Here is a 24,636-nt window from a genome sequence, read left to right as displayed (position 1 = left end):
AAAAAAAAAAAAAAAAAAAAAAAAAACCTGGAAAAACAGGTAACAAGAAGAATGAGTAATTTAATACTGCCCCAGGCTTGTGTGTGTGTGCTGGCAAGTTCAGCCGTTTTAGGTAGCTTTCAATTTAAAAACAAAACAAAACATTAAAAGCACTGTCATTTTAAAGACAAGCTCCAACTCTTGGCCTACAAACTGCCCTACCAAAGTCTAATTTCTACACCATTAGAATGGTCATTGAGGAGCCTGTAGTTAGGTTTTGGTCTTTTTTATCAACTGGTGGAGATCCTAGGTAAATTATTTTATTTTCCTATACTTCAAGTATAGGGAAATAAATACTTGCAGCTGAAAGGTCAGGTTTCACATGAAGCGTCATGTGGTTTAGCTATTTTTTCCTCCTTTCTTCCCTGCTACCTTCTTTCCTTCTGTTTTCCGTCGCTCTTTCCTTCCCTCCCTTCTCCCACTTTCTTCCCTTCTTTCTTTCTAGTGATCTCAGGAGTTTTTTTAAAAAGCCATAAAGGTTTCCTTTGAAGAATTTCCTTTAAAATCCATTGCAAAGACTTCAGGGCATTTCCAAGGTTTCCATGATAAGTTACACAATGCTAAATAACCTTGACTTGTACTCTATTTACCTTAGAGGGATATTTTGAAGATTAATGAAATAAAGTTTTACATTCAGTTGTTTCATAATAATTAAAGCATACTCATTTAAATAAAATTTGTAAAACAGAAAAGTACAAAAATTTACCCAGTCTCACCAATCACATAAAATATGATGAACATTATTTCCTTCCAGTTATCTTTTTTCCAAAATTTATTTACTTATTTTAAGCCCAGGTAAAATTTTATATATATAATTCCACATCTTTTATTTTCTTACTTTTGGTTTCTCTTTGAACACTTTTCAGTGCTCCCACAGTCTTTGTTTCTAATTTTATTCCATCAAATATTACAACTTATATAAATTTCACCAAAAAATGAAATTATTAATGTGCAATTGCTTTTTTTAATAAAAAAGCCTTATGATGGATATTCTTAGACATTAGTTATTTTCTGGATTTAGGATTATTTCCTTCTTACAGAACTGTAGAAATACAGTTATGAAATTTTATCCCTTGATAAACAGTGTAGAATTGGTAGTTTCGCTTTGTTTCTTTCATAGTTTGGGAAAAGATGATTTTATTTGGTAACAGGAAGTTGTAGTTCCAAACGAGGTTGATCTTCATTTTATTATGTGTTGAAATTATGCTCACCCTTGACTGAAGGAAGGTACATGTTAATTCCTGTAGTAATTTACACAACAAAAGGGTTTTCCCCAGTTCCTCATTTGACTTCTACATATAGTTAAGTGCATTTTCTGAGCCACACCTTACTGCTGTTACCTAATGTTGGGTGATACCAGGTCACTTTCTTTTAAATGTATGTAGACTTTTATAAGCAAACTCAAGACATGTTAAGGTTTGCTTTGCTAAAAACTGGGTTTTGACCTGTTGCTCACTTAATACAGATTTTTTTTCTTTGATATAAGTGATCATGCTTTTGTTTTGTATTAGGTTTCCTACTAATGGTTTCTCCTAAAGATTCTGATATAACAATAATTAAATTCCAGATGGTGAATTTTAGAAATAGAAGAAACTTGAAAACTCCTAATCTGAAATCCTTTCATCTTATAGATGAGCAAACGGATGCTCATGTAGGTGAATTGCTTTGTCCATTCACTTATTTAGTGACAAAGCTGGAATTAGAATTTAGTTCTTATTTGTCTGGAATGCTTTTTCCACTGCAGCTTTTTTCTTTTCAACATACTAACAAATAACATGTTTTGTAGGCTGCTTTATGATTAGCGTTAGGTTGGTGGAGGTGGCTGAGGAACAAAGCACTAAGCAACTGGAGCGGGAAAGAACCACCAATCAGGCACCAACGGAACCGCCTGTCAATCAGTGGGGTCTTCTGGACAATCCTGGATCTTAGCCAACTAACCCCAGTAGGACAAGGGACTCTGAAAACCCCCTTTTCCTGTCGTAAGCCCAATAAAAATTCCAGTCTGGTGGAGCCACTGCTCTTCTCCCAGATCGGCCTTGTTGGTCTGGAGGGTCTCACCTGGGAGTGAAATCTCAACAAACCTTGTTCAGCAGCCTTTTTAATCTGCCTCCTTTTGGTCACTGCTGCCTGACTTACAAGTAGCTCCTCTCACTCCCTGGTTTTGTCATTTAAGGCCCTGGCTTATATTCGTGCCAGTAGCCCATCATATGGCAATAGATGCTTTCCTGAGTAAATTGACCAGGAATTCAAGTTTCACTATTAACCATTAACTCTGCTTCATGCATATTTGATATTATAATGAGATTTCTTTTTAGTTAACATCGTAGAGTTTTGGTACTTAATGTTGTTTCTAGGAAATGCAGTCTCACACTGACTACTGTCTAGCATTTGCTAGGTTGGTTTGAGATTTCAGGTACTTACAAGAGACAGGTTAACAGATAAGCTAACTAACTTCCTAACTCCTTCTGTGGTAAGTAAACTATCAAAAATGTATTTAGAACATGTCATTTCATCTTTCCACAGAAATACCTGCAGTGGATTATGATTTAATATAATACCTTAAGCTTATATAGATGAGGTATCATAAGAAACATCTTTGTGAATAGGAATTGTCTTTTTGGAAACTATACAAAAACCTGTTTAGTTTTTCAGTTTTCTGACATAAGCAGTCTTGAGTATGAGTGTCCTAGAAAAACATTTCCTCAAATTTATTATTTGAATAACTTTAAAAAATTAAGTCAAAAAGAACAATTATAGCAAATCATGTTTTGGAGTTTATAAAATGCTTTGCCATTATCTAATTTGACATAATAAGCATGTGGTATTATTTTTAAAAATTATACTCAGATTACAAACAGGCATGGAGGTGCGTAGCAGTGAGGAAATAGCAAACAAAACTGAAATTGAGAGAGTTTGTATATAAATTCTCCATTCTGTTATATCATGATGCCTTCCAAAGTAAACCTATTTCCCTTTTTTGCTTTCCCTCCTCAAATTCAGAGTTAAACTCAGTTTTTTGAATTTATTTTTTAGTTGTAGTTGGACCCAACACCTTTATTTTATTTATTTTTATGTGGTGCTGAGAATTGAACCCAGGGCCCCGCACATGCTAGGTGAGCGCTCTACCGCTGAGCCACAACCCCAGCCCCTAAACTCAGTTTTAATTTGTATCTAATATCTTACTAGAGCTCTCTCTTATTCTGCATCTTGTAATTTATTTTTCTTTTATGAATGAATTATTTTTGATATTATATATAACACAATTATGAATTGCCCCAACATTTTTGGGGAGGAGATAGGACATAAATACTAGGATAAATTCAGTATTTATGAAGAATGATCATTATATTTATGGCTGTGTTAAAATTTTTTTACCTAGCGGTTCATCCAAGTCACCCATTTGAGTATGTTGACATTTTTTTGTGTGTGTGGTGCTAGGGATTAGAACCTAGAGCCTTGTGCGTGCAAGGCAAGCACTCTACCAGACAAGCTATATCCCCCAGTGTATGTTGACATATTTTAACATATTAAAAAATAATCCTTTGGAGCAAAGAATAAGCATAAAAATAATGTATCATTTACTATTTTTCAACCAATGCTTGAAGCTACTGTCCTATAAGTAATTTAATTAATTTATGATAGAAGAATGTTAGTGAAAAATCACTACTTTATCAATCACTTTAGAAGTTACACACTTCAGCTTCAGGAGATCTTTATTAATATAGTTGTCAGTATGTGAATATTGGGGGTTGGGGGTATGCGCGTTCACATACCTCCTATCTTATCTGCACCATTCCCCTTGGGCTGGGCCTAACTCTCCTGCTAAGAGTAAGAATATCAAGAGCAATAGAAATAGTAGATTGCTATGTCTGCCATAATTTCCCATTAAAAGAATGAGTTTCTGCCATTTCCAAGTCTGATTCCTTTTAAACAGTATTAAAATGAGTAGTACAAGCAAAATAAAGGGGAAGGCTATAGGTGAATTTTATGTTATAGTCTAGCTTTCCATATTTCCATTGTGTGACTTCAAGAGGTAATTTATATAAGGAGTTTCTACATAACATGAGTAGGGGTTGTTCTAGACAAGACTTAACCAGGGTGATTGTGCCATCCCATGCCCAAGGAAACATTTGGCAATGGCTAGAGTTATTTGGTCATCATAATTTGGTTGGGAAAACTCCTAGCATCCAGTAGGGATTGCTGCTAAATATTCTACAATACAGAGGATGACTCCAACAACAAAAGGATTATTTGGCCCTAAATGTCACAAGTGCTAAGGATGAGAAACCTTGGTCTAGAGCCAGATTATTTAAATCTGAATTCCAGCTTCTTCCTTTCAAGCTGTGTGACTATGGTTAAATTATTTAATTTTCATGTCTAAATTTCATTGTTTGTATGGGGCTAATAGCAGTATCCTTCTAGGGGTTTGCTGAATTAAAACATTTAAGATATTGAGACAAGTACCAGTTATTTAATAAGTACATAATACATACCTTTATGTCAAATAATAAACTGTTGCTTTTTGTTGTTGCTATCAAATATATTCAATTGGTTCAAGTTGACAAAGAGGTGATAAATAGGTTGAAAAATAGTTATTACCATAGTTTGTATGTGGTTTGCCCCCAAAGGCTCACTTATTGGAGGCTTAGTTCCAATATGTCAGCCTTAAGAGGTGGCAGGACTTTCAAGAGATGGAATTTATTAGGTCAGATGCAGTGGGGCATGCCTGTAATCCCAACATTTTGGGAGGCTCAGGCAGAAGGATCACAACTTTGAGGACAGCCTCAGCAACTTAGCAAAACCCTGTCTCAAAAAAAAAAAAGAACTAGGGATGTGGCTTGAGCACCTCTGGATTCAATCACCAGTACCCAAAAATTTTAAAAAAAAAAGGAGGTAGGGGCTTAGTGCATGATGACTAGGTTCCTGGGGGTACTGCCAGAGGAATTAATTCTGATATTATGGAATGAATTCTTGCCAGAGTAAGTTATAAAAGGGCAAACTTGGTCCCTGAATCTCTCTGTGGCTTCTAGTCTTGCCATGTAATCTCTTATGTATGCATACTCCTTCCATTCTAATGCCATCTGCTATGAGGTCCTTGCAGAGGTTGAACTGATGGGACAACCAGATCTTGGACTTTCAGCATCCCAAACTGAAGCCTAAATAAACCTCTTTTCTTCGTAAAATACATAGTCCATTTTCTGTTGCTGTAATGAAATGTGTGAGACTAATACACTTATAATATGAAAAGAAAATTTTGTAAAAATACATAAGGACAATCCCTGAAATGTACTGTATGAAAATTTTGAATAAGAAGACTTTTACAAATGATAATGATAGGTTGTTATAATCTGTATCTTATTTGTACTTGATAACAATTTCTACACAAGAAACCAGAGGATGAACATAAAGTGTGTGTAAATTAGCAGTAACATGTTTAAGCTATATTACCCTCTGAACTCAGTCCTGTGACCAGTTAGGTTACAACAACCATTCTGTACAGTAATACATAAACAGATGTTTCTCTTGTTCTGTATATCAGCCCTTCTAGAAAAATTCTTGAGAAGTTAGTTTTCTTTTTCGTATCTCATGCACATTTGTGTATCCAAGTGGATGTGACTATAAAATTTTGATAGAATACTGTTTTTCCTTTAACAATTATTCTAAAATAGTGAATGATTTAAAATGCATAAAATTTATAATAAAGTATCTTTAAGCTTTAATAAGTTAAATGCAAATTGTTATATATGTGTATTTAACTATAATATGGGGTGTTTTCTTCTAAATAAATAAAGATTTACGTTTTTTCAATATAGGTATGTCCATAGGGTAGACTGAAGTAATGATGTTGTTGATAATTACTATCATTAGTATAGTTACATATAATTAATAAAATCCTACCATGTTCATGTTCATAATAGAGCTTCACACAAATCCTTTGGGGTATATGGAATTATTTCTATTTTACAGATAAAGAAGTTGAGGCTTAGAATGATGGAATGAATAGTCCAAAGTTATAATGTTAATAATTGTGGAATAATCATTCAAATCTAAGTCTCAGAATGAATCAGATAGTATAATAATCCATTTTGGGGTACTTATAAAATTATAAGGATTTCTCATACCAAGCCTTTTTTGAAAATGGTATAAAACAGGACTTTGATACCTCTTTTCAGAATTAACAAAAACAGAATGTGGAAATGGGTTCAGGACCAGTTGTTAGAATTGGTATTTCTACATATGTTACTTATAAAAATTATCTGATTCATTTTATTACATATATAATTTTTATAAGGGTTTTAAAAATTTTGTACTTTGAATAATTTCAGTCATATACCAATAAGAGAATGATATACATGAACTGCTCTATTACCATCCAGCTTCATCAATTTTCATCCTTTGGTGACTCTTCTTCTATATCCTTCCTAATTTCTTGCTACTGAATTATTTGAGTCAAATTCAAGCTTCATTTATATATATTTCATTATGCATAATTTTACTTAAAAATAACAATTTTAATAATTGTAACTTTGAAATAATGCAAAGCTAACTCTTAAGAAACAGTACAGAAACGTAATCCAGTTAATGTAGACAAAGGCAGCATTTCCTAAGTTTAAAATGATCACATATCATGTTTTTTTCTTAGAATTTAAATGTCTGATTATAAATAGTAAGAGAAATTACCTGTCCTCTGTAATCTTCTTTCAGTTCTCCTAAAATAAAAGATCACAACAGTAATGACCTTAAAAATCAAATAAAGGACTTTCTAAAAATTAACAAAACTTTTCAATTTCTTCATGAAAAGAAAAACACTGCAAATGCAACTTAAATAAATTAAAATGCTGAAAACCAAACCTTATAATAGTATGAAAGTGCTAAATTATTCTTCTATATAAGTTATGGGTAATATGCACTGAAGTAAAATAAGGAGACTATATCTTGTCCTTTCTGTTGTTAAAATGATGTCTTACTAGCATGGCCAGGAGTTTAATCTGTCAGTTCTAGTTGAGTAGTGGTGGTTACCTGGGGACACAGTGGGGAACTGTGTTGAGAAGGCACTCCCTCCTATTTTATATTATATTTTGAACTCAATGGGAAAGGAAGCCATAATTGATTACTGGGGTATCTGTTCTAATACCAGTACTATATCTGCTGACTTAGTATATCGCTTAAATTTACATGCAGAGAGAAAAGTACTATCATTATTGCCACAATGTAATTTCTCATTATTGATAGATATTAGGTAGGAATTATATTACATATTCTCATCCTTGAAACAATGAATTGGGTATAATTGATGGTATTTATAAATCTCAGTTATGTTTCTCTTAAAGCACTTGGTGTATACAGATGCCATTCATTGGGCACTAGGTGATAACATACCTTTGTTTATCTGTCCCTCTCTACACACACAAAGATACACAATCTTTTTTTTTTTTTTTTTTTTGGTACTAGGGATTAATCCAGATGTGCTTTACCACTGAGTTACTTCCCCAGTCCTCCTCATTTTTTTTTTTAAATTTTTAGTTGGACATAATACATTTATTTACTTATCTATGTGATGCTGAGGATTGAACCCAGGGCTTCACACATGCTAGGTGAGTGCTCTACCACTGAGCCACAACTCCAGCTTTATTTTGAAACAGGGTCTCCTCCTTAAGTAGCCCAGCTGGCCTCAAACTTGTTGTCCTCTTGCTTTAGCCTCATGGTTTGCTGGGATTACAGGTATGTGCAATTGTGCCTGGTACTAACTTATATTATTCTCTTTATTCATTTAGTTTACCTTCCTAGATAGATTAGACATTTACTAAAATGTATCGATAGCATCTTATTCCTCCTCATAGAGCCAGCACCAAGTAATGCCCTGATGATGACTGCATTTCTCTCAAAACACTTCTTACTTTTCTGTCATCAACCCTCTTACTTGTTCACGGGGGTATTTTTGTGTAGTTTGGGATGTTTTGTTTATATAGTTCAAAGATCTGTATTGTAATGTTTTCATAGGACAGCTGATTTTTAAAAAATAGGTTGGCTCTTGATTTTAGACAAACATTTAAATCCTGCAATAAGATGGTTATTCTCTTGTTGATGATCTCTACGAGTATAAAATTAGCGAACTCTTTCAGAAACTGGTTCAACATTTGTCTCTCAGTGGTCAATGAATTCTTTTAATGGCTACACAAAACTACCCAGCTTTAATTTAAACATGTATTTTTAAAAATTTGTTATTTTTAGATATACATGACAGTATAGTATATTTTGATATACTTATACAAACATGGAGTATATTTTATTCTAATTAGGATCCCAGTCTTGTGGTTGTATGTGATGTGAAGATTCATTGTAGTGTATTCATGTTTGTACATAGGAACGTTGTGTCAGATTAATTCTATTGTCTTATTCCTATCTCTACTCCCTTCCCTCCATTCCCCTTTGTCTAATCCACTGAACTTTTATTCTTCTGTCTCCCTGTTGTGTTAGCTTCCACCAATGTTTATAGCAGCTCAATTCACAACAGTTAAGCATGTTTTAAAAAAGTTTTCCATAGACCATAAAAAGAACTCAGTATTTGGTGTGTTTTTTTAAAATAATAATCATTACCCCATAAACTTGACATTTTTGAGCTAAACAACTTAATTTTTAAAAACTTTAAAAAAAGACACTATGTTTCACTATGTTAGACATCGTCACACTTTCCTGAATCCATGCCAAAGTTTTCATAGAAAGGAAAAAAAACTTTTATAGCAGGAGTCTTAAGATTTATAATGTAGTTTCTTGATTGACATCTAAAGAGATTGGTGCAATGAAGTGCTTACTTCAGACTGTTGGAAAGATAAACAATTGGTATATTTTTTTAAAAAGCCAGTGTTAATGCTTTAGTTTCTTGTCAACTGTGACAGTTTCCATCTCTGAACTATATTGTCTTAGTCTAGATGAGGGGATTCACAAACTATATGAAGAACCAGGGAGTAAATATTTAGGCTTTGTGAGCTAAGAAACAAAATTGAAGACACTGTGTAAATACTTAAATAACAAGAAAAATTTTTATTAATGAAATTTAAACTATAGTAGTAATAATTAAATTTTAAAAAATATACCCCCTATTCTCATTAGATATATCATTGCATTTAATGGGGATTCAAAGTTAATGTTTTTTCTCAACAAACTCAGCTGCAAAAGTTCATGTAAATGTTGATCTCTGGTATTTTATTTTTGAAAATGCCTTTTCAAAAAAATAAGTACTACCAGTTATTATTGATAACAATCCATGAACAGCATCTATTTTATAGAATTCTATTAGGTTCTTCTCTTAATATTTACCTTTTAGCATGTCATTACAAGCCAGGCAGAGTGGTGCATACCTGTAATTCCAGTGACTTGGGAAGTTGAGGCAGGAGGATCTCAAGTTCAAGGCTAGCCTCAGCAACTTAGCAAGATCCTGGCTCAAGAAAATAAAAAGGTCTGGAAATGTAGCTGAGTGGTGGAATGCTCCTGTATTTATTCCCTACACACAAAGCAGAATCATGTGACTATGTTGTAGGTTATTCACTTCCAATGAAAGGTTAGGTGGGAGCTTCTCAATTCTACTGTTGATGGATTTTGAAATATAAAAAGTTCTTCTGCTTTTGTAGCCAGCTCCAAAAAACACCACCAGGATTAAGGAAACTGGTAGTTCCAGTTTTCTAGGATTAAGCAGGATCACCAGGATTTGAGACTGTAAGTGCTAAAACTGGGATAGTTCTTGTTTGTTTTTGATACTGGGTCTCAAGGTATTGCTCAAGTTGGGCTCTAATGATCATCCCACCTTGTGCCATCATACCCAGTAAATATATCTATTTGAAATTTGTAGGGACATAGATTTCATTTTGTTTTAACTTTTTAAAATACCTATTTATTTATTTTTTATGTGGTGCTGAGGATTGAACCCAGTACCTTGAATGTGCTAGGCAAGCGCTCCACTGCTGAGCCACAACCCCAGCCCTTGTTTTAACTCTTGACAGTAAGTACAACCTAACATTATTTAGACAATCTCAATTAACACTGAAATGGATTAAGAAGCATTATCAAGTTTGCAGCAAAAACTGATTTCCAAAGCCATTTAGTCTGATAAGTGGTTAATGGTGCTTCTTTTCATTCAGAAAAATTTCAGTCTTAGTATTGAACTTAAAAAAAAAAATCACAAATTTTTGCCAGGTTTTTGAACTTCTGTGTGATAGAAAGTCCAGATATTCAACCTCTATTTTTGACGAAAATTCTCAAAACTGATAACAGTTAAACCCAAAGTGAATGAAGTTCACTATTGACATTGCTGGTTTAGTAACATATAACAGGGTAAAATATTTTCTGCAAAGCACATAATGATGAGGAACAAATACAGTAAAGAACCATAGGATTTGAGAAACATAGTAAATTTGAACAACAAAGTCTTTTTCCTCTGCATATGTTTCATCATCAGTTGTGAAAAATCTTATCAGATTATGTTTTAGGTTAATTAGAGTTTCTTTTTTTAAAAAAATAATAAATATTTTTAATTTTAAAAAATATTCTTGCCTTTTTTTAATTAAAAAAATTTTTAGTTGTTGATGGACCTTTAATTTACTTATGTGGTGCTAAGAATTGAACCCAGTGCTTCACACATGCTAAGCAAGTGTTATACCACTGAGCCACAATCCCAGTCTTTTTTCTTTTTTAATATTCTTTTAAAATATTTTTTCACACAGACTATTTAATGAGGCTGAGTCTTTAATTACTTCAAATTTGCGCTTGCCTCACATGTGTGAGGCACTGGGTTCATTCCTCAGCATCACATAAAAATAAATAAAATGAAGGTATTTTGTCCATCTACAACTGGAAAAACAAACAAATAGCCAGGTGTAGTGGTGCATGTCTATAACCCCAGTGACTTGGGAGGCTGAGACAGGAGGATCACAAGTTCAAAGCCAGCCCCAGCAATTTAGCAAGGCCCTATGCAATTTATGGAGACCCTTTCTCAAAATAAAAAATAAAAAGGGCTGAGCATATAGCTCAGTGGTAAAGCATCTCTGGGTTCAATTCCGAGAGAGGGGGGAGGGGGAGAGGGAGAGAAAGACAAGTCAAAAATCTTGGCTATTAAAGTCACAATAAAATAAAATGTTCAGTTGTAAGTCTAAGAATACACCATGTTGAAGACAGAATCTTATCTCAGAACTAGAAGATAGTTGCTGGCCTTGAACATCAAGATTATATTAATGAAAAGAAAATAAGTAACCATGACCAGAATATACAAGAACTCTGGGAGAATATTAAAAGACCAAATTTAAGAATCATTGGATGCAAGCTAACAGCATGGATAAGCCTCTTTAGGTAAATAGTAACAGAAATTTTTCTAAACCTTCAGAATAAGATAGACATCCAGATTCAGAAGGCATTTACAACCCCAAATAGACAAGATTAAAAAAGAAGCTCTCCATGTCACATTGTAATTAAAATGCCTAACATACAAAATAAGTATAGAATTTCTTCTTAAATATTTATTTTTTAGATTTGCAATTGGACACAATACCTTTATTTCACTTACTTATTTTTATGTGGTGCTGAGGATCAAACTCTGGGCCCTGCACTTGCTAGGTGAGAGCTCTACTACAGCTGAGCTTACAACCCCAGCCCAAGGATAGAATAAAAAGCCTCAAGAGAAAAATGTCAAGTCAGAGGCAAGCTGAACAGCATTACATCTCATTTCTCAGCACAAACTCTAAAATCTAGACAGACTTGGAATGATATATTTCAAGCCCTGAAAAAAAAAAAAAACTGTCAACCAAGATTGCTATATCCAGCAAAGATATTGTTCAGAATTCAAGAAAAAATAAAACCCAAGATAAAGGGAAACTAAAAGAATTCATAACTAAGCCAGCACTACAGAAAACACTTAAATACTAAAACAACAACAACAAAAAAACAAACCTAAACCACTAAATACACAAAAAGAAATAAAAACCTCCAAAGTGAAAGTGAAAAGGATGGCAATTAATATATCCAGTAAATAGAACCTGAAAACAAGCAGGATACTCTTATATCGGACAAAATTAATCAGAAAAGACAAATAAGGTAACTTCATTCTGGTAAAGGGAAAATTCAACAAGAAGATGTAATGATAGTAAATATTTATGCCCTAATCATTGATGCACCTAATTAGATAAAATATACTACTTGAATTAAAGACACAGACAGACCCCAGTACAATAAACACTGGAATACTGGGTGATTTCAAAATACCTCTCTCATCAATTGATAGGTGTTCCACACATGAACTCAGTAGAAACTTTTTTTTTTGGGAGGGGGGTACCAAGGATTTAACTCAGGGCCACTTAACCACTGAGGTACATCCCCAGCCCTTTTTATATTGAGACAGGATCTCATTGAGTTTCTTAGAGCCTCGCTAAGTTGCCAAGGCTGGTTTTGAAATTGCAATCCTCCTGCTTCAGCCTCTTAAGCCACTGGGATTACAGGCAAGTGCCATCATGCCCAGCCAGTAAGAACTTTTGATACCTAAAAATATTATAAATCAAATGGACTTAATATGACACTTGTAGAATATTTCACTAACAAGAGCCAAATTCACTTTCTATTCAGCTGCTCATGGAACTTTCTCCAAAACATACCATATGTTCAGCCCCCAAACAAATATAAAAAAATTGATATAATTTCTTGCATCTTATCGTATTTATCATAATGGAATGTAATTAGAAATCAACACCCCCCAAAAACCCCCACAGAAACTACATAAACACATGGAAATTAAACAATATGTTTCTGAATGATGAATGGGTGACAGAAGAAATCAGGAGAGAAATTAAAAAATTCTTAGATTCAAATGAGATTAGTGATACGACATACCAGATGCAGGCTGAGATAGGAGGATCGAGAGTTCAAAGCTAGCCTCAGCAACAGTAAGGTACTAAGCAACTCGGTGAGACTTCGTCTCTAAATAAAATACAAAATAGGGCTGGGGATATGGCTCAGTCATCAAGTGCCCCTGAGTTCAATCCTGGCACACACATACACACACACACACAAAGAAACAAAAACCAAAAACAACATGCCAGATGCTCTGGGACAGTATGAAGGTAGTTCAAAGAAGTTTATAGCTATCAGTGCCTACATCAGAAAATCAGAAAGATTTCAAATAAGCAATCTAATTATGAATCTGAAGGCCCTTGAAAAATAAACCAATTTGAAAAACAGTAGAAGGAACAAAATAAGTAAGATCAGAGCCGAAATCAATGAAATAGAGATTTAAAAAACACAAAGGATCAATGAAAGAGTTCTTTGAAAAAATGAACAAAGATCAACAAACTCTTAGGTAAACTACTGAAATAAAAAGAGAAAAGACCCAAATTAATAAGAGATTAAAAAGGAGAAATCACCTCAGACATCACGGAAATCCAGAGGATAATTAGCGAGTATTTTGAAAATTTATACTCCAATAAATTGGAAAACCTGGAAGAAATGGATACATTTCTATACATGCATGACATGTCAAAATAGAATCAAGAGGACATAGAAAAGCTACAGGCCAATAATTAGCAATGAGATAGAAACAGTAATAAAAAGTCTTTCAACAAAGAAAAGCCTAGAATCAGTTGGATTCTCAGCTGAATTTTACCAGACCTTTAAAAGAGAACTAATGCCAATACTCCTATATTTATTCCGTGAAATAGAAGGGGATGGAACCCTTCCAAATTCATTCTATGAAGCCAGTATCACCCTCATACCAAAATCAGATAAGCTCACATTGAGGAAAGAAAACTACAGATCAATATCCCTGATGAACTTAGATACAAAAAATCTTTAATAAAATTTTAGCAAGTCATATCAATAACATATTAAGAAGATTTTACATCATGACCAAGTTGGTTTTATTCCAGGGTTACCAGGAAGATTTAGCATGTGTAAATCAATAACTATAATGTATCACATAAATAGAATTAAGGACAAAAATCAAAGTCTCAATAGATTCAGAGAAAGTCTTTGACAAAATTCATTACCCATTTATGATAAAAACACTGCAGAAACTAGGGATAGAAGGAATTTATCAACATCAGAAAGGGTATAGGAGATAAACTCAAAGTCAACTTCATAGTGAATAGGGAAAAACAAAACACTTCCTTTGAAATATGGAACAAGACAAGAATGTATACTTTCACCACTCTTGAATTCAATATAGTGCTAGAAGTTTTAACCACAGCAATTAGGCAAGAGATAGGAAAAAAAATGGAAAGGAGAGGAAGGGGACTAAGGAAAGTAAGGAGGAAGGGAAAGGGAACATACTAGGGAATGATATTGGTCAAATTATATTATCACAGCATGTACATGTATGGATATTTAACAGTGAATCCCACCATTATGTATAATTATAATGCAATAATAAAAATATGGAGAAAAAAGTTATTTTAATGAGGTCCTGAGATCTAAAACAAAACAAAACCAAACAGTTTTGTAGCTTGTTTTAAAGTGCAAGACACAATCAAAATTCTTTTTGAAATCGGGGCAATGTAGATTATATCTGTAACTTATTATATAGACTGTGACATCAAATTAAATTGATATGATGAGACTTGCTTTCCAAAAAAGACTTGCTTATTGTATACTGTTCTCATTAATTTTATAAGATGACTGCTAAGTTATTGGATAAGCTCTTTTTAGTGCCTGAACAAGCAAGTGTTCAGTACTAAGTTAACCCACTATGATGTTTTATTTAATTAATATATGTATGTATGTACGTACACAAGCACATGCTAGGAACTGAACCCAGGGGCACTTTACCACTGAGCTACGTCTCTAGCTCCCCACTTTGTGATTTTCAGTGTTTAAAAAAATTTGTTCTTTTTAGATATACACAACAGTATATTTTGACATATTATACATATATGGAGCATAACTTCCCATTCTTGAGGTTGTACATGATGTGGAATTATACTGGTTATGTATTCATATGTAAACATAGGAAAGTTATGGCTGATTCATTCTAGTGTCTTTCCTATTCTATCTCCCCTCCATTCCCTTTATTCCCCTTTGTCTAATCCAATGAACTTCTATTTTTCCCTCTCCACCTGCCTTATTATGTGTTAGCATTCACATATTAGAGAGAACATTTGGCTTTAAGGTTTTTGGGATTGCCATCAAATGCCATAATTTCATTCTTCCTTAAGGCTGAGTAATATTCCTTTATGTATATACCACATTTTTTAAATCCATTCATCTGTTGAAGGTACCTAGGCTGGTTCCATAGCTTAACTTTTGTGAATTGAACTGCTATAAACATTGATGTGGCTTTGTCTCTGTGGTATGCTGATTTTAAGTCTTTGGGGTATATACAGAGGAGTGGGATAACTGGGTCAAATGGTGATTCTATTACAAATCTGCATACTGCTTTCCAGAGTGGTTGCACCAATTTGCAGTCCCACTAGCAATGTATAAGTGGACATTTTCCCCACATCCTCACGAACATTTATTGTTACTTGTATTCTTTTAAAAAAATTTTTTTAGTTATAGATGGATACAAATCTTATTATTTTTATGTGGTGCTGAGGATCAAACCTAGTGCCCCATCTGTGCGAGGCAGGTGCTCTACCACTGAGCCACAGCCCTATTGTTACTTGTATTCTTGATAATTGCTATTCTGACTGGAGTGAGATGAACCTCAGTGTAGTTTTAATTTACATTTCTTTAATTGCTTGGAGATATTGAACATTTTTTCATATACTTTTCATACACTTTTTGACCATTTGTATTTCTTCTTCTGTAAAGTGCCTTTTTAGTTCCTTTGCCCATTTATTGATTGGGTTATTTGGGTTTGTTTTTGATGTTAAGTTTTTTGAGTTCTTTGTATATCCCAGAGATCAGTGCTCTGAGATACAGGTGGCAAAGATTTTCTTCCATTCTGTAGGCTCCCTGTTCATGTTCTTGTTTCCCTTGCTGTGAAGAAGCTTTTTAGTGTGATACTACCCTTTCATTGAGTCTTGATTTTACTTCTTGTCTTTTAGGAGTCTTATTGAGGAAGTCAGTTCCTAAGCAAATATGATGGAAAGTTGGGCCTACTTTTTCTTCTGATAGGCCCAGGGTCTCTGACCTAATGTCTAGGTCCTTGATCCACTTTGAATTGAGTTTTGTACAGGGTGAGATATAGGGGTTTAATTTCATTTTGCTACATATGGATTTCCAGTTTTCCTAGCACCATTTGTTAAAAAGGCTATCTTTTTTTCCCCCAATATATGTTTATGACACCTTTGTCCAGTATGAGATAACTATATTTATGTGGGTTTGTCTTTGAGTCTTCTATTTTGTACCATGGGTCTTCATGTATGTTTTGGTGTCAATATCATGTCATTTTTTGTGGCTCTGTAGTATAATTTTATAGCTCTGTAGTATAATTTAAGGTCTGGTATTATGCCTCCTGCTTCACTTTTCTTGCTGAGGATTGCTTTGGCTATTCTGGGTCTTTTATTTTTTCAAATCAATTTCATGATTGCTTTTTCTATTTCTATGAAGAATGTCATTGGAATTTTAATAGGAATTGCATTAAATCAGTACATTGCTTTTGACAATATTTTTATTTTGACAATATTTAAAAAAAATTTTTTAGTTATAGATGGACAGAATACCTTTATTTTGTTTATTCATTTTTATGTGGTGTTGAGGATTGAATCCAGTGCCTCATATGTGCGAGGCAGGCGCTCTAAGTTACAAACCCAGCCCCCATTTTAAAGACACTGACAGATTTCTAGAGATGATTGACCTACCCAAACTGAATCCAGAGGACATAGATAATTTAAACAAATCAATTTCAAACAATGAAATTAAAGATGCCATTAAAATTCTACCAGCAAAGAAAAGCCCAGGACCATTGGATTCTCAGCTGAGTTCTACCAGACTTTCAGTGAAGAACTAATACCAATCCTCCTCAAATTATTCTATGAAATAGAAAAGGAAGAACCCTTACACACTCATTCTATAAAGCTAGTATCACCCTGATACCAAAACCAGAAAGACACATCAAGGAAAGAAAACTTCAGAACAATATCCCTGATGAACATTGATACAAAAATTCTTAATAAAATACTGCCAAATCACATTCAAAATTCTTAATAAAATACTACTGGCAAATCGCATATAAAACATACTAAAAGATAGTGCACCACACTTGATCCCAGGGATCAAGATTGGTTCAACATATGGAAATCAATAATACATACACACACCCCCACATTTGCATGCATGCGCTTGTGCACACATGTTAAACCCAAGACCAACATCATTCTAAATGGAGGAAAAATTGAAAGCACTCCCTCTGAAAATTGGAACAAGACAAGGATGCTCTCTTTCACCACTTATATTCAACACAGTCCTTGAAATTCTAGCCACAGCAATTAGGCAAAGAAAGAAATTAAAGGGATAAGAATAGGAAAAGAAGAACTCAAACAATTTGCTGGTGACATGATTCTATATTTAGAAGACCCAAAAAACTTTCACCATAATACTTCTAGAACTATAAATGAATTCAGCAAAGTAGCAGGATACAAAATTAACACCTATAAATCAACTATGTTTCTATACATCAATGGTGAATCAACTGAAAAGAGAAGTTAGGAAACTTTCCCACTCAAAATATCCTCAAAAACAAACAAACAAAAAATCTTGGAAATCAATCTATCCCCTTTTAAAAAAAGTTTCTTAAAAAATTGAGAAAGGATCTCACTGAGTTGCTGAGGATATTGCTGTGTTGCTGAGGCTAGCCTCACATTTGTGATCCTCCAACCTCCTGAATCCTTTGGGATTTTAGTTCTATGCCACTGTGTCTAGCTTATGATGTTTTAAAGAGTAATAACTGTGATCATTAGTCTCTGAAGTTCCTTACAATTCATACTCATTAGGTGTCTGGTTTAAACACACCCAGTTTCTATTATTCTCAAAAGTATTACTTTGAGCTTTCTGCCTAAATTAGGTAAGAAGTCAGTCTTAGTTCAGTGTTACTCAATTTGTGGGATAAGGACCAAAAATTCATCTGAAAATCATTATTGCTGGTCTGTGAACTATTTATTATAGGTGGTTAAAAAGAAGTAATGCATTGAGAAAAAACAAGAATTTTTTTACTGCTGTTCCATAGGATAATTTTATATATGTTTAATCTAATAAAATTTTTGGATATTACTTTGTAAAGTATATGAAAAACAAAATAAATGCAAAGGTATTGATCCATTTTGGAAACTCAGAAAAATGGGAATGGAACCACCATTTGACCCAGCTATCCCACTCCTTGGTTTATACCCAAAGGACTTAAAATCATACTATAGTGACGCAGCCACATCAATGTTTGTAGCAGCTCAATTCATAACAGCTAGACTATGAAACCAACCTAGGTGTCCCTCAATAGATAAATGGATAAAGAAAATGTGGTATATATACTCAATGTAATATTACTTTAAAGAAGAATAAAATTATGGAATTTGCCAGTAAATGGTTGGAGTTGGAGAATATCATGCTAAGCAAAACAAGCCAATCCCACAAAACCAAAGGCTGAATGTTTACTCTAATATGTGGATGCTAATTCACAATGAGGCAGGGGGCACTAGGGAAGAATAGATACCTTAGATTAGGTAGAGGGAGAGGATGTGGGGATAGGAAAGATAGTAGAATGAAACAGATATTATTACTGTATGTATAATGTGACTGCATGACCAACATGATTCTGCAATATGTCCATTCAGAAAAACGAGGAATTATATCCCATTATGTATGATATATCAAAGTGCATAAATGCATTCTACTGTCATGTATAACTAATTAAAACAAATAAAAAATTAAAAAAAAGAAATTTAAAAAATGAAACAAGACTGGTTCTCCTCTACAGATTTTGTTTCATGTACAATTTATGTAAAGATACAAGGAAAGAATTATTAACAGTTTCTTTTTTTGGCTAATTTCCACTTACTCTTTCAAACTTCAATTTTCAATATAATTTTCAGCTTTGCAAACTTGGTCAACAATATTAGGGTTTTTATTTTTGCTTTTCTGTGTACAGTATTAAATTAGTTTGCATAGCTTCCTCAACAAACCTTACCTCTATAGAATTCTTGCCTATTTATTTTGTTAAAATATATCACCTTCAAGATGGTTTTATACTGTGTAAATAAATTTGGCTAAGCTAGAACCATGTTTCCCAGAACATTCTTTCCCGTGTATTTCCATGTTAGAAATGAACAAAGAAAAATGTGTGCAAGATTTGGAAGGAGGAAGTGAAATATCAGCCATAACCCTTTGAATATTTTTATGGTGCCAACAGATTCCAACTTGTCTTCCCTCTGTACATTTTCATGTCCAGCTAATATTACCCCTGATGAGAGAGAACTCCTGCCTGACTGCCTTTGAGCTGGGACATGAGTTTTCTCTTTTTACTCTTCCTGGGGCTCAAGCCTGCTGGCCTTCTCTGCACTATTGGCTAACTAACCACACTGTTGGCTCTCCTAGGTTTCCAGTTTGCCAACTGCAGATCTTAGGACTCGATAGCCTTCCTAATTGTGTGAACTAATTCCTTATAATCGATCAGTCTCTTTGTCTCTGTACACACACACACACTCCCTTCCTGTTGGTTCTCCTTCTTTGACGATACTTGACTAATACCACCCATATTCATCATTTTTTTTAACTGCACTTTGGTGCTTAAGAGTTGCAGCTCACATATAATAGGGCAGAAAGAGAGGATAAGATTTGATATCTATTCATCTATATTAGATGGCTTAAAAGAATTTCTTTTATCTGTCTACTATTTCCAAAATGGTTATTATTAAGGCTATCAAGATCTAAAGAGGGCAAGAGGATTCAGTGGGTTAGAGTACAAAGAAGGCAAAGAGAATATTATAGAAAGAAATAATCAACAATGTCAAATGCTTTTAGAGGTGATATGGAGGAAATCTAATCATATTGATATTAACATGTTTTGAGTGATGAGGAAGTAGAAACAGTTAAGAATTGTGGAGTAGTGCCAAAGAAGGCTGGATGGAGATGATATGGACAGATTATAATGGTCTAAACAGGTTAAGGTCACTTTATGGGCAGCATGGAGAATGCATCAAAGAATTTTACTACATTTCTAGCAGCTATTTACCATGAATACCTTGTAGGCAACATTATATTTTCTATTTCTACTGAACAACATAGTTTCTGGCATATAATAGGAGTTCAATAAATGTTTGTTGAAGTGTTGGATAAAGGATTTCAACAAGTCATATTTTTTTTTAATCATGATATCTCTCAAATTTATCCTTTCCTATTCCCACTATCATTTTCACTCAAGGCTTTTACTACTTTATTATAATAAACTTGCTATCTAATTTTTCTCATTTCAATCAACTTGGGAAAGACTACCAGATTAATATTCTTATGCTTTTGATCATTTCACTTACCTGCTTCCTAACGTTCAAATCCACACCACTACCAACTGAAATAAATAGAAACTCTTTCGCCTTACTCCAAAGCCTGTCACACTCTGGCCCAAGACCCATATTTCAATCCTTATCTTCCATCACCTTCTTTGTAACTTAGCATCATTAGCTTCATACAGCATTTAAACCTGTGATCTCCTAGTCTAATGCAATGACTATCTCTGTGAAAAAAGACAAAATTCAGTAACTAAAATTAGTTTTGAAATAACATAGGTTTTTAATTACATGCCTTAAACACCATGAAGGAAATTATATTGACCACCCTGATACTTTTTCTTCTTCATTTTTTTTTTCTTTTTGAAGTAAAGATTCTGGTTATATTGTAGTCACCTCTTGGCCTATTAACTCCATCTTTTCCTCAAAATTCAAGGAAAAATAGAAACTCAAAAAGGGGAAAAATACCATTTTTCCTACTAAATATCATGTTTTAAAATCATTAATGTGAAGTGAATTGTTTTAAATGTTCATTTACCTGCCTATTCTATATGAGAATCATTCTACTGAAATTTGATTTCATAGGTGAGGATTAGCTTCTGAGAAGCTGAAGTGACAATATTTTAGGTCAGTTAGGACTATGTTATATAGGCTTTCTGACATACAGTTGGTAAACCTCAACTTAAGGAAAAAAATATGAGTAGCCATTTTATGCCTGGCACTATATGATACTTCTTAAAATTCATTTTCTCTGCTATCTACTTCTCACAGAGGCTGAAGTTGCTTTCATATATTTCCCTCCTAAACTCTCCAGAAGAAAGTCCATACAAGCATCTTAATTCCACTTGCTTCTCTTATCCTCATCATCTCTCTCTTCCACATTTTGCATTTCAAAATGAATATGGTTTCTTTTCTGAAACTCATAATGAAATTTGGTGCCCAGTATAACAGTGTTGAGAGGTGGTGGGGTCTTTAAAAGGTTAAGATGGATTCATGCAGTTTTTTCTTGGGGACTGGATTAGTTACCATGAGAGCAGATTTTATCAAGTATGGCTGCCCCTTGAGCATGAGGCCCTCCTCAGATGTAGCTGCTGGATCTTGACCTCTGTCCTCCAGAACTGGGCACTAAATAAACTTCTTTCCTCTGCTGTTACCTAGTCTCAGGAATTCTGTTTATAGCGTCAGAATATGGACTAAGATAATAGTTCAGCAGAGTAACCTCTTCTTAAAGGGAAAGTAAAAGAAACAGTGGGCCATGCTATATTTATCTTTAGGGAGAGTAAGAAGGGTACCACTGTTAGGGAGTACAGCTGTCTTGAATTATAGTACTTATACATTTCTTTATTTTCTACGAAACAGGGCAAGAATCATGCCATTTTTATTTGTTATCTCCAGAGCTTGCCTACTCAAATTGTAGTCTCCAGACTAGCTGAGTATGTATCACTTTGAGAGCTTTTTAGAAATGCAGAGTCATGGGTCCCACTCCAGATCTACTGAAAAAGAATCAATGTTTTAACAAGATTCCCAAAGGCATCTGTATTAATTTGTATGCTTATTAAAATTTAGCCTTATTTATAATCAAGTGACTTGGCATTTTATATTACATTAACCAAAAGCAGTCTTAATACTGAGTTTTGAAATGCTCTGGGTTTTCATATTTTAATTCATTTATAGAACACTCTTATAAATTATAACTTTTTGAGGCATTATATTTTGAATAATATTACCTTCTGCATTACAGGTATAAGTCATCAAAGATCCAGCACAGATGTCTTTTTCAGGTCTATTCCTTCTGTCAATTACTTGTCTGTAGTACATGAGTCAAGTAATTAAGAAAGAAAAATTTAAGGTTAGATGCAAGTTGTGGATATAATACTATAAAATTTAATATAAGTAAGGTACTAAACATTTCAAATTTCTACATGTTTTAAAGTGTAATTAAAAATTTCTCTGGAACCTTTCAACAACATAATAATTTTAAAATAATTATTTTAAAAACATGGAAAGTATCTTTCAAGTATTCCACCATTAAATACTTTGTAAGACATTTTGAAGAGTGCTGAAATTAAATTTTAATGTACAGATAAATATATTACATATATATAGTTTTTAAGAGAAATAATCATGGAAACAAAATGTGATGCTCTGAACTCCTGGGTATTATGAAATTAAAGTGAGTGGTAAAAGTTTCATACTTTCCTGATTTCAAAAATAATCCATTATTAGTGTAAAAAACCCCAAATTAACATAATAACAACAATCTAATTATCTGGAGTTCTCTCCTAATTGCTATGGATTTAAAAAATAAACCTGAGATAATTCTGCCTTATAAAATTTTGTCATCAACTTTCACTTATATAATCATATTTTTGTTTTTAAATGTATAAAATTATAATACATTAAAATTCATTTAAAGGTGTATAATTCTTTGAATTATAATAGATGCTTAGATTCATACTATTAACAACAGAACAATCAAAACAGGAAACAGTTTCAACATGTCAAAAAACATCCCTCATACTTGGTAGTCACACTTTCCTTATCCATAACCCCAACAACTACTTACCTTTTCTCTATTAGTTTTGAGTTCAAGAATGTCATATGATTTGAATCATACAAAATGTGACCATTTATATTTTCTCTCATTCAGTATAAGGCCCTTGATATTATCCAAGTTGTATAAATCAACAGTTCATTACTTTTTATTGCTAAGGAGTATTCCATTATATAGCTATATACCAGTTTAGTTATTCATCTGTTGAAGGATATTTATTTTCTCAGGTTATGAAAATTATAAATAAAACTACTATAAACATTCACGTACAGGTTCTTGTGTGAATGTAAGTATTAATTTCTCAAGTCTAAATACTCAAGACTACTAGATCATATGGCAAATATATGCTTAACTTTATAAGAAACTGCTAAACTGTTTCCTAGAATAGCTGTATCATTTTGTATTCTCACCAGCAATGTATGAAAGTTCACGTTACTTTGCATCCTTCCCAGTGTTTGAAATTGTCAGTATTTATGCATATGTATACATACTGACAAATATATAATTATTTTCACACACACACATACTGCAGATATTCTAATAGATATGCAGGAGTATCTCCTAATGGTTTTAATTTTGCATATATCCTTACTGAAGTGTCTGTTCAGGACTTTTGCCCATTTTAATTGGGATATTTTTCTTACTGTTGAGCTTTGAAAGTTCTTTATATGTTCTGGATACATATCCTTCATTGGATATGTGATTTGTAAGTATTTTCTCCCAGCATGTAGCTTGTCATTTTTCTAACAGTGGCTTTTGAAGAATAAAAGGTGTTAAAGTACAGTTTATCAATTAAAAAAATGGGTAGTACTTTTAGCAGCTGGTCTGAGAATGTTTTGCTGAATCCTGGATTACAAATATTTCTTTCTATATGTTTTTTTTAAAGTTGGTAGTTTCAATTTTACATTTAGACCAATTATCTATTTTTTATTTTTGAGAGTATGTTATGAGATTTAGGTTGCCATTCTTTCTTTTTTGCACAAAGATGTCCACCTGTTCCAATACCATTTGTTGAAAAAATAGTTTTCTAAAAAATTGTGTTTTTATATTTGTCAAAAATCAGTTGGAGGGGCTGGGGTGGTGGCTTAGTGGTAGAATGCTCACCTACCATGCATGAGGCACTGGGTTTGATCCTCAGCACCACATAAAAACAAACTAATGTATCCACCTAAACTAAAGATACATACATAAATAAATATTTTTAAAAAAAATCACTTGGAGATATTTATATGAGTATTTCTGAAGTCTGTGTTCTTTTTCATTAATATATGTATCTGTCTTCTGCTAATACCACAATTTCTTGATCAGTGTAGCTTTAGATGGGAGAGGCAAACCATAGTAGACAGTCCAAATCCAGTGCTGCATAATACTCGATTGTGTATACATGCCACATTTTTTTTTATCCATTCATCTATTGAAGGGCATCTAGGTTGGTTCCACAGTCTAGCTATTGTGAATTGTGTTGCTATAAACATTGATGTGGCAGTATCCCTATAGTATGCTCTTTTAAGGTCTTCAGGGAATAGTCCAAGAAGGGCAATAGCTGGGTCAAATGGTGGTTCCATTCCCAGCTTTCCCAGGAATCTCCATACTGCTTTTCAAATTGGCCGCACCAATTTGCAGTCCCACCAGCAA

At 33.4% G+C, this 24,636-nt stretch overlaps 1 protein-coding gene across 10 annotated transcripts in view; it reads right to left on the bottom strand.

Moving 5' to 3' along the window:
- LOC107137246 (WD repeat containing planar cell polarity effector) overlaps positions 1-24,636 on the bottom strand; it is a 487,063-nt gene that overhangs the window by 5,125 nt on the left and 457,302 nt on the right. For all 10 annotated transcript variants that reach the window (XM_048804219.1, XM_048804220.1, XM_048804222.1 and 7 more), the window contains 2 exons: positions 22,175-22,254; positions 6,721-6,749 (listed from right to left, as the gene is read on the bottom strand). In XM_048804219.1, the coding sequence (XP_048660176.1) occupies positions 6,721-6,749; positions 22,175-22,254 (109 nt within the window). The remainder of the gene's footprint in view (positions 1-6,720; positions 6,750-22,174; positions 22,255-24,636) is intronic.

Source organism: Marmota marmota, unplaced genomic scaffold, assembly GCF_001458135.2.
Source record: "Marmota marmota marmota unplaced genomic scaffold, marMar, whole genome shotgun sequence".
Classification (NCBI taxonomy): Eukaryota; Metazoa; Chordata; class Mammalia; order Rodentia; family Sciuridae; genus Marmota; species Marmota marmota.
Note: the sequence above shows the minus strand (reverse complement) of the source record. Positions and strands in the feature narration are given on the sequence as shown.